The 10,601-nt window shown below is 55.1% G+C and overlaps 1 protein-coding gene across 1 annotated transcript in view; it reads right to left on the reverse strand.

Moving 5' to 3' along the window:
- Window positions 1–101: 101 nt before the first annotated feature.
- The window catches only part of RRBP1 (ribosome binding protein 1), a 19,731-nt gene continuing 9,231 nt past the window's right edge, over window positions 102–10,601 (reverse strand). Inside the window, exons 7-23 of the mRNA XM_009695225.1 lie at window positions 10,377–10,515; window positions 9,845–10,032; window positions 9,618–9,655; window positions 8,672–8,762; window positions 7,861–7,953; window positions 7,429–7,521; window positions 7,237–7,317; window positions 7,036–7,125; window positions 6,519–6,611; window positions 4,945–5,016; window positions 4,660–4,755; window positions 4,289–4,372; window positions 2,938–3,030; window positions 1,972–2,055; window positions 1,371–1,469; window positions 729–872; window positions 102–454 (exon numbers count right to left, since the gene is read on the reverse strand). Coding sequence (XP_009693527.1) covers window positions 416–454; window positions 729–872; window positions 1,371–1,469; window positions 1,972–2,055; window positions 2,938–3,030; window positions 4,289–4,372; window positions 4,660–4,755; window positions 4,945–5,016; window positions 6,519–6,611; window positions 7,036–7,125; window positions 7,237–7,317; window positions 7,429–7,521; window positions 7,861–7,953; window positions 8,672–8,762; window positions 9,618–9,655; window positions 9,845–10,032; window positions 10,377–10,515 — 1,617 coding nt within the window. The 3' untranslated portion in view covers window positions 102–415. The remainder of the gene's footprint in view (window positions 455–728; window positions 873–1,370; window positions 1,470–1,971; window positions 2,056–2,937; window positions 3,031–4,288; window positions 4,373–4,659; window positions 4,756–4,944; window positions 5,017–6,518; window positions 6,612–7,035; window positions 7,126–7,236; window positions 7,318–7,428; window positions 7,522–7,860; window positions 7,954–8,671; window positions 8,763–9,617; window positions 9,656–9,844; window positions 10,033–10,376; window positions 10,516–10,601) is intronic.

Below are 10,601 nucleotides of genomic sequence, written 5' to 3' on the forward strand. Positions count from 1 at the left end.
TCAACTTCACCACTTATTTGCCTCAAAAAAAAAAAAAAAGAAAAAAAAAAGAAAACAAGAATTGCACCAGTCGATGTACAAACACAGTCTTCCCTTTTCACACATTCGTGGGTTCTATCACGACAGGAGGGTGAAGCCCCGGCGCCCGCCCCGATGCGGCTGGAGCGGTTCCACAGGGAACGAATGGTTGTACAAAACAGTATGAAGATTTTCTTACAAACGTACGCCTGCAGCGTTTACTGGTTGGGGGGTTTTTTGTGTATATATATATTTTTTTTTTAAGTTTCAAAACTAGGTTTTGGGTCACTAATGGCTTGTATCTTTTATCTACAGTAAATTCAGCATATATTTTTATTTTTAGGAATGTGTAAGGCATTTTGGTAAGTTGAACGGTAAGGTCAAGGTCCCAGACTCATCAAACTGAAGTCCCTTCCTTCGAACTGTCCTCTTCCCCCTGGAGAAGGAAAACAGAGGTGGGTTACTCAGCTGCCTTGCAAACCTTATTCTCATGGCAGCTAGCATTTCATCAATGGGCCGGGTCCTGCCTTCTGGGCAAGGAGAACCATGACCACCATCTCCTGTGGTCCCAGGGCTTCCCAAAGGCCACCCCGATGGTTTCTGGCAGCAAATGCCACCCTGCCTCTGGTTTTAAACCACTGCTCGACACGCATTTCCCCACAGCCTCCGCTGGCATCAAGGAGAGAGATGGCCGTGGCCACCACACGTACCGTTTCCTGAAGCTGGTCTTTCAACTTCTTCACCGTTTCTCTCTCTTTGGCCAGTTGGTCCTGGGTAACCTTCAGTAGCTCCTGTAGCTTGGTTGCTGCTTGGCCCAGGTCCTTTGTTAATTTTTTTTCTTTTTCAAGTCTTTCCTACATGGGAGTCAAAAGAAGGTATCTCTCTGAGCCTCCCTTTGCCAGCTGGTGACCTTCCCCCTCCAAAACACCTTGGGTCACCTCAGGTCTGCACCGAACCACCTTGGTGGCCACAAACCAGAGGAGCACCCAGCTCCCACCTCGCCGGAGGGGCCAGGCATCACCCACCAGCTCCAGCTCACCCTGGCTCCCTGGAGATGCCATGGGCTGAAACAACCTCATGGAACAGAACAATACATGAGAAGCCCAGTCTACGAGAGCGTTTGCTCACAGCATCGCCCTTATTTTGGCCAACACGGATGGAGTGGCTGTGACTTGCACCCTGCCGTCCTTCAGCCGTGTTGGAGTTCACAGCCAGCTCCAGGCAGGGAGCTACGTGCCGGGGAACCATCTACCTTGCCCCAAGAATGATAAATCGTGTCCTTAGTCCTGCTTGGATACGGCTTTTGCTGGCTTGGCTGAACACCAAGCACAAGAGCAGGGAAGTCGAATCACCTTGAGATGCTGGGCCTCCTCCGTGCCTGAAGCCGCTGCATTTTCAGCCAGTCTTAGCTTTTCTAGCTCTGCTTGCAAACTGCACGCTGAGCTCTGGGCCTGGAAGGAGAAGAGATACTCAGGAAGCACCCGAGCTAACGGCGACAGGCACATCCCGCATCCCGTCCCGTACGGCCCCTGGTCCCCTGTGGGTTCTGCCGCTGGGGAAGAGTTTGGGTTCTACAGCCGCTGTCGGACGGTTGGATGCTAAACGCAATGCACTGCTTTTGCTGATCTAGCTTTCATTGGGAAGATGGCATTTCTCGCCAGAAGCAGCACGAAACCCAGCTAAAGCCTTTAACCCTTAAGGGAAAAAGCTGGCAAAAAACATGAGGGGACTGGGAGAAGGGCAAGCTGAGGGACCAGCAATGCCACGGGGCTTTAGCACAGCTGCTGCAAGAAGTTCTTCAGATGTGTGAGGGAATGCAGCGAGGTCTCGGATGCAGACAGGGATGGGGAAAAACCTTCAAATTAATTCTTCAAATTATTTCTTGGGCTTCAATAGCAGCCGAGAATCCATAAAGGCTCTGCAAATCCTTGTATTCTCCTTGCCCTCACCTACCTCCTCCAGCTCCAGCGCCAGCTTTTGCCGCAGCACTTGCTCCTTCTCCACCAACGTTTCGTTTTGCTCCAGCTGGGTTTTCAACTGTGTCGAGAAAAGGGGAAAACACCCAGAAATAAAATTTAAAAAAATACCCAAGAGATGAGCTAGCAGGGACAGCCAAGAAAGCTGGGCTAGACAGAAGAAATGAAAACAGAAGCTTTCCCCAGGACACTAAAGGGCAACAGCTACCGGCACCCCCTCTCGGCACAGACACCAGGAGGATGCCGACGGCGAGCCTGGGGCTTGGCTTTGCATTGCCAAATTTTGCCTGCTCCTCAAGCAGCGCCAGCTGGGACTTGGGACGAGAGGCACTGCATAGCAGAGGATGTGCCTGGCAGGTCCCCGGGCTCGGGAGAAGGCTCCACACTTAACGGGATTAAAGGCGAGAGAGACAGCACCCGGCTCAGGGCGGCACCGCCACCGGTGAGAGGCACCAGCCTGGACAGGAACAGCCATGGCTAATGCCCTCAGCCCCGCTCCAGCAGGATTTACGGAGCCTCTGTAATCCTAATTCCCACCGGCTGGGAAGGGATCCCGGCACAGCTCTGCCAGGGTGTCCCCTTCGTCCGAGGAGACCCAAGCCCCGAACCCAACAGGGCATCATCGCGTGGCAATGTTGGCCCAAGGCCTTCCAGCATCTCCTGCCTGCCTCCCCCAAAATCCTGCCAGCTTGATGCCGTGACGGAGGCTCCCAAGGGGAACAGCCTGGCGAAAAGTGTTCCCAGAGGGAACAGGACACATGGTTGAAGGGATGAGGTGGTTGGCTTCCCCCCCCCCGCAACACACAGGATGGGAGACGACAGAGCCGCGACAGCCCTGAGCAAAGCCACGCGCAGTTCTCCATGCGGTTAGAGATGGTGGGACAGGACAAGGGACATGGTTAAGGGTCAGTGCCTCCACGGGCAGCGGTCTCACCACCCTAACCTCGAGGGGTGCAGGCTTGCTTGGGTCAGCTTGTAACCCCACTACTTCTCCATCCTGTACATGGCTCTTCATCTCACTCAACTGCTGCCTGACCTGGAAGGAGGACCAGCAAGCCTGGCTCAGTTACATATCCCCACACCGCAGCCGTTACAAGACCCACAAGGACCTACAGATAAAGGTTGCTGGTTTTTTTGCTTGCACACGAGCTGAAATGTTTGGAAAACCACCTCAGCGCCTGCGACACGCAGGACGGTGGTACCTAACCTGGGCAGCTTGAGGCACGACAGCTCCCAGGGGTGCAGAGCACATGCTCGCACCTCATCTGCTCTCCTTCCATCACTCCCCACCTTGGTTTAAAGCCCCTCCTGAGGGTTTGCACTGACATACTTGAAGTGTTAAAGCAATCGAGGCAGGGTGGCAGGTCCCATTTTGCCATCGATCACATCTAGGACGTTACTTGAACAACCTCCCCTCGACTAAAACCCACCCCACTCCATCTACCAGAGCTCCATCCTCCATCGCAGCAGCACCGGCAGTCAAGCTGCAAGCTAACAGCCTGCCTCGGCCAGAAGAAAGGGAAGGTCGCTGGATGAACACAAATGTGTTCCACGCTTACAACCGCCTGCCCATCTGACGAGACCAAGGCTAATGACAACCCCACGCCACGTTCCCTCGAGAGCGAGGGGCTGCAAGGCTGGGAAGAGTCACAGCACCCAAGGGACACTGTCGTCCCGGCTCGCTCTGCTCTGAGCGGCTCTGCAAGCCAGCAGTACCGATGAGGATTTTAAAAACAATCTCCTGAGCCTCTCACAATCGAAGTATGGATTTAAAAACAAAAGCTCTTATGGTTTTGGCAGGTCTGTTAGCTCTCCTGGCCCTATATCCCCTTCTTACCTGCAGAAACCTAGCCCCATCCTTCAGCTCTCCGAGCAACCCGTACGCTTGGGCTGCACAGCCTCAGTCCTCCCATCCGGGGGTGGGGGGATGCTTAAGGCACCCAAACCCCTGCCCTAGGGTGGTGTTGGGGTAACCCCTGTCCAGCAGCGGGGGCAGCTGGGTTTTTCTGCTACACACCAGCTTGCACAAGCCTTGCTGCTCTCCCTTCCTTCCCACCCCCATCCCGGGAGGAAAGGCAGGTGAATAAAAATTTCCTCCCGGATCTCAAACATCCCCTCTGAAAGTCGGATGAGTCTGCTGCCTGGCAGCACCGGGTTTCCCGGTGTGCTGGTTGGGCTTTCCTCCCCTCCCCGACCCCGCAGGGAGGGTGCTGGCCCCACGGTTGGGTTTGCCAACAGGTCCCAGGCAGAGCAGCGAGGTCTCAGCAGGGCAGCTCCAGCGATCCCCCCCTTACCAGGGCCAGCTCCTCGCTCTGCTTCTGCATTTCTGTCTTCGCTGCCTCCAGCTGCTCCTGGGACTCTGACAAGAGCTGCCTCAACTGGAGGAACAGAAAGAAAAGAAAAAAAAGAACCCAAACAGTCCATTTATGCACTTGGGTTTTGAGCCCTTTGGCCCGAGGAAGCATTTTTATCATCACCTTGCCAATGGATTTCCTGACTTTAGGTGTCTATGGCCCAGACCGGAGCAAACACCTCCGTCTGTTTTCTCCTGCTTTGCAAAGCCGGAGATCCCCAGGGCACTGCCCAAATCCCTGAAACGCGGATGGGTGGTGAGGCAGGCTTAGAAGAAAGAAGCGTTTAAGAAGGTAACGGCCGCCACACTTACAACTTCAACTTCTTTTGTGTAGTTTTGGCGTTCAGAGCTGGCTGTCTCCAAGTGATTTTCCAGTTGTGATTCCAGAAGAGAGGTGTATTCCTTTAGCTGGATTAAAAGGGAGGAAAGCAGGAGGGGGGTTGATTGTTTGAGGTCCAACACATCCCAGACATCCCACGGTCCAAAGCCTGCCTTCCCCAGGGCAAGTCAGAAGATGGGTCCTGACTCAGCCCAAGCACAGCACGCGTCCATCTGGCACCTGCGCGGGGACCTTCCCGTGTACCCAAAAAGCCTTACCTGATCTGTGCTCTGCAGATCTGCTTTCAACTTCTCCACCGTGTCCTCAAGGGATTTCAGCTGGAGTTGCGACTAAACCAGAAAGGATCAGAGAAGGTCAGTGAATGGCATCTCACGTGGACACGCAGCGTCTTTTGTTCAACCAAAAACCGGCCAGTGTTTCACTCCCATCTCTCCCACTTCATCCCGTACCCAGGTGCGGAAAAGCCCCAACACCAAAGTGGAGCTTCACAGCCCACAAGGCAGGAGCTCCTCTTCCCAAGGAGGACAAGTCCAACAAGCCCAGGTCATAAATTGTGGAGCACGGTAACAGCTTTTGCCTGCAGGACTTCAGCTGGCTGCAGTCAGCTCCCAACACCCCAGAAACTGGCACCAGGCTCGGTGCAAGTTTCCTACCGAAAGCGCCTTCGGTTTGGAAGCAGCAAGGTAGACTTTCCAATGAGGTGTCATGGACTTTGCTATTAAGAGAAGCCAAGTTACCAGAAAAAAACATGGGGTTTGCATTTAAACCTGGACTGATTTTTGAAGAGGACTCCACGGTTCCTGAATTATTTTTTTTTTGGAAAGGAGGAATTCACCTCTTCTCCACGGAGAGGCAGGACTGCTCTGGGACCTGCCCTAGCCACCAGACGTTCATCCCATCACGCACGCCCCGCTGCCAGCACATCACCAGCAGCCACGTCATCCCTGTACAATCCTACACCAGCCCTCAGCACCGGGCTGAGAAACCAAAAATCTCTTGCACAAGAGCTCCCCTGCCTCCCTGCAGCCCCAGTTAACTTCAAAATTCCATGCGATGGATGGGGAGCAGCCAGACCGTGGAAAGTAGCTTCATCTCAGTTCTGCGTTCAAGAGGGAGGAGATAACTTAAGTCCACTTTGCAGAAAAGGTACGGCCGGCCAAGTTCTCCTCGACTCCAGCTAAGTCACGAGAGCTCAAGAAACACGTTCCCCACCAAACTCCTGGCCAACAACGGCTCTCTGGCAGCTGCCGGCTGGCTTTTTAACTAGGAAGAGCAGTACCCAGAGCTAGACAGACAGCTGGACCCAAAACTATGTGCAGTACGTGGCTTGGACCTCTGCTCCTTTCTGAAGGCTCAACGAACGCCAAGGTCAACCCAGGTTTTGAGAGCAAGCCAAGTTCTTCTGAAAATGGGAGTCCAAGAGCCCTGCACATGCTCTCCTCCCATCAAGCCAGCGCCCACCGGGAGGGCTCAGCCCGATTTCCAAGCATTGGAGCTTGGATTACTGAAGCGATGACGCAGTTTCCCAACTACCATGCTTGAACCGGGGGAGCTGCAATCGGCCCTCCAGCTCCACCGGCAGGGTCTAGGCACACACCAGGTGGGGAGGTGGGATCCAGGAGGAAGAAAGGCTTAGTTCCTACCTGAGGTGGGCTTCTTGTCTGCTGGTCTGGTGACAGGAGGGGTGGATTTGGGGAGAAGAGAAAGTCCCCGTGTCTCCGAGTTCAAGGAACAGTTAAAGTCACCATCCCATTTAAAGCCAACAACCCCTCTGCTCCTCTTTAAGTCCAGCTCCACAAGCAAGGAGCCCAGGTGTGCCCCAAACACTCACCTTTTGGAGTTCCTCTTCAGACGCCACGAGCTTCGCTTTCCACACCTGCTCCTCCTCCTCCACGCTCTTCTGCAGGTCCCGCAGCATCCCTTCCTGTTGGCAAAGCCTCAGCTGAGCCCAAACCTCCTCCGGCCCTCCCAAGTCGAGCAGTATCAGGGCTGGAAGTCCTGGCATACCCAACACCCCTCCAAGGATTTGGGCCAAAGAATGGGTGACAGAATTGGGTGCCCCAGGTGCTGCTCCCAGTTCCTAGGCTGGTTCAACCACCCTGCTCATCACAGCCCTTGCTGTGCCACATCCCACCACCACCGGGAAGGTTTCCAACACAATTAGGCTGAAGAAGAGGTCTAGAAATTCAGGTTTCTCCTATTCCCCTGTCTCACTGGCAAATAGCCTTCCACACGGCGGCCCCCCGACATACGGAGGAATGCCCACCACGAGCCCACGGGCAGCGTGGGCTGCCAGAAGACCTCTCCAGAGGGTATTTCTAGTGGAAGACCATGACAGCACAACTTACTGTCTCTGCAAGGATAGCTCTATACTGCTCACATTCTGCTTGTAAAGTGCTTTGCGCTTCCTCTGCCTCTTTTAATTTAAGTGCCGAATCCTGAAAAGAGAGGGAAGGGATGGGGGGGGAGAGAGAGAGAGAGGTGAGGAAAAGAAAGGTGTGACCCTCAAGTACTCCCTCAGCTCTCCACTTCCCAGCCCCTTCACTTACCGGGGACTCTGTTGGAATCGTCTGCTGCTTTAGCACATCTACGGTCTTCTCCTTAAACTCTTGTAGCCACGTGTCATAATCCTGAGTTTGACAAAAAAAAAAAAAAGGACAAGGAAGAAAAAGGATGCTTAGATATCTGTCCTTCCCATGTGGTGGAGGCTCTGGGGGGGGTCTGAGAAAGCCCATGCCCACCTGCTGCGAGGACACAGTGACTCCGGGGAGGGCAGAGAGCAACGTTTGCTGGGTTCGTGTCTGGAGCGCGTTCAGCTCTTGGGCCAGCTCTTGCTGTAAGAGGGAGAAACTGGCATGGGATGGAGGTGTTGGGTACCTGCCGGCCAGGCTGCCAATACCAGTCCTGCTTTTCTGTGCCTACTGGGGTGAAACCAGCCAACAGAGAAACCTGCTGCTGCTGAGAACCACAAACACATCCCTTCCAGTTCACCCATCTTCCTGGTTCTCCAGCCATGATGGGTTCCAGGGATACACGGCCCTTAAGACAAACTTTGGAGACGCTGGCAGGAGGGTTGGGCCAGCACCGCTCCTAAGGGGCGGGAGGCAACCCAGGGCAAGCATCTCGGGAGGCTGAACGTTTCCCTTACAACACCAGAGAAATGCCGGGCTCACCTTCGCTTTTGTAGCAGCGAGTAGTTTTTCCTCACACGTCTTCTCTACCGTGGTCAATGCTTCCATCGCTTTCCAGTTCTTCTCGCGAAGGTCCTGCCGAGAGCACACACAGAGGGCAATAAGCCACACATCACATCGAAGGCCACCAAGCTGCCGGTTGGCACTGCGGAGGATTTCAAAGCCTCTGCTCAGGAAAACGGGCAGTAGCCCATTGCTTTTGTCGAGGATCTTCCATCCCACTGCCCATGTGCAACCCTTTTCCCCTGCATCCTCGCAGTGGCCCAAGGTACTGCATCGCTCAGGCGATGGCCTTGAGGGAGCAGAGCAGGGCTGGATGGAGGCAGGAGCTCCAGAATAAGCCCTCGGGATGTCTATGGCTGTGTGGAGAAGGGACAGGTCAAGGTTGAGAGTTGCAAGGTTGCCTCCACGCAACTGATACCACCTTGTAGCAGAGGGATAAGGAGCTGAGGAACAATGAGGTGTGAGGGATCCCTGCTCAGGGATTGCCTTGGCCCTGCCGGGGTAGGATCTCCCTGGCTTATCAGGCCCTAAACCTCCCAGGAGAACAGGGGACAGACCCCTCCACCCAGGCAGCCCACCAGCTCGAGCTGTCCAGTCTGCCGGGGGAATTCCTGCTCTCCGGCAGAGAAGGTAATGCCTCCAGTGCTCCGCAGGGCTGGAAGAGCCTCTGGCCACACCACAGAGCCGTCGGTCACCGATTATGATGGGTTGACATTCAAACCCCAGAGATCTGGGTTTTGGAGGAAAAAATATTGGAGCAGTAAAAGCTGAGCCCAGTTCACTCACGTACGTTGTTTTTCATCTTCTGTTGCTCCACCGCCTCTCGCAGCTCTGTGGCTTCCCTTTCCAAGGCCGAGAGCTGGTCCGTCTTCTCCTGGAGCCTGGAAGGGCAGGATGCAGCAGTGAGTCACAGCATCCACTTCCCTCCTGGGTAGCAATTTCCCGAGATGGGGACCGCAGCCCTTCCCATCCCGGTCTGCTCCGGGATCTACACACAGCGGGAGGAAGGAGCAGGACTAAAAACCACAGCCATAGCGATGCTGGAGTGGGATCTTGTTTTCTACCAGCTTTTGGGCTCCCAGGACAATTGAACAGTTGCTCTCCTTTAGAGGAATGCTGGATGCTTACTGGCAGTGAGGGCATCTGAGAAATCCTCCCCACCCCATGCAGAGCCTGAGCCTTCTCAGAGGTGCCCAGCACACCGACAAGGAGCAATAGGCACAAGTCGTGACATGGGAAACTCCAATTAAATGCCAGGAAACATTTCTGCACCGGGGACGGGGGGGAAGAGGTGGTCAAGCACCAGAACAGGGACCCAGAGAGGTGGTGAATCTCCATCCTTGGAGACACCTGGAAACATCCCCAAGAAGCCTCCTCTGGTTGACACAGCTTTGAGCAGGGGCTTGGATCAGAGCCATCCCACTCCCAGCACCACCACCACCACCAGAACCTCCTGGTCTGCAGGACCAGTCAGCCTCCACGTGCCTGCCAGCGATTACAGGCTCACCGCAGGACAGACTGGCTGTGATTTGGGGCCAGCACTGAAGCCAGTTGATATTTTAAAGAGCCGTGTAGGCCAGGATTGACCTTGGCTTCCCAGCTTCGCAGTCCCCAAGCCTGCCTGACGGAGAGGGTGGGAAGCCCTTGGCCCCAGGGCTCAGTGCACGGGGAAGGCTAGGACACACGGACAGCAAACTGGAAGTGCCGTAGGAGTCTCCACGTGCACCCAGACCCACCTTGTCCGCAGCTGCTTCATTTCTGCTTCGTTGGCTGCCTGAAAGAGAGAAAACCACTTTCGTTACCTGTCCAAGGCATGTAACGCAGGTCAGCCCCTTCTGTGGCATCCCAGAGGGGCTGCCAGAGCAAAGAGAACACAGGTACGGAGTTAATCCAGTGCAAAAACACCTGCTTGAGCGGTGTAACCCCCTCTCCTCCTCCCACCCCAATTAAACGAGCACGCGACCTGCAAGTCTCTGTCTTTTTCCGCCTCCCTCATCTGGCCTGCCTCCAGCAGAGCTTCAATGGATTTGATCCTCTCCAGGAGCTTTGTATTCTCCAAGCTGGCATCCTGCAGTTTCCCCTTCACGTTGCCCAGCTCCAGCAATTTGCTTTTAACCTCCGCTTCGGAGCTCAGCAGCTTGGCCTGCAGTTCTGTTAGAGGAATGGGTGAGAAGCGCCGTAAGGTAGCTGCAAACAAATTTGGAGACTCCCCACCCTGCCCTACCCGAGCAGGACTCTTGGCCAAAGAAGCCTCGGCCGCAGATGCTTTCAGGAGGCACAGAAGGGGCAGGCAGGGATGCAGGAGGGCCCAGGAGAGAGGCATTGGGGTGGCATCCTAGGACAGGACCACAGACCGGTCCCGCATCGTGCGCACACCGACACCAGGCAGCCTAACTCATCCCTGGGGCTGCTCGTCCTGCCCCGACCAAGCACCCAGCCCTGAAAGCTCCACGTTTGCCCCCACAGTTCCCCCTGCACCTATCCAAAGTCCTCACCGGCAATGCTCTGCTGCTGTCCTTTGGCCTTTTCGGCATCCGCTAACAAGCTTTTGTAGCTGGTCTGGGTTTTGCGGAGCTCATCGCTTACTTCGTCCAGCCTCTTCTGCAGCGTCGCCTCCACCTCCCTTTGGGAAGCCTGCAAGGGCGGGAAGAGGAGGCTTTCCCTAGCGTGCCAGGCACCCTGGCCAATTCGAAACAAAGCTCCGTGTGTCGCATAATGTT

Source organism: Cariama cristata, unplaced genomic scaffold, assembly GCF_000690535.1.
Source record: "Cariama cristata isolate BGI_N322 unplaced genomic scaffold, ASM69053v1 scaffold19672, whole genome shotgun sequence".
Taxonomy (NCBI): Eukaryota; Metazoa; Chordata; class Aves; order Cariamiformes; family Cariamidae; genus Cariama; species Cariama cristata.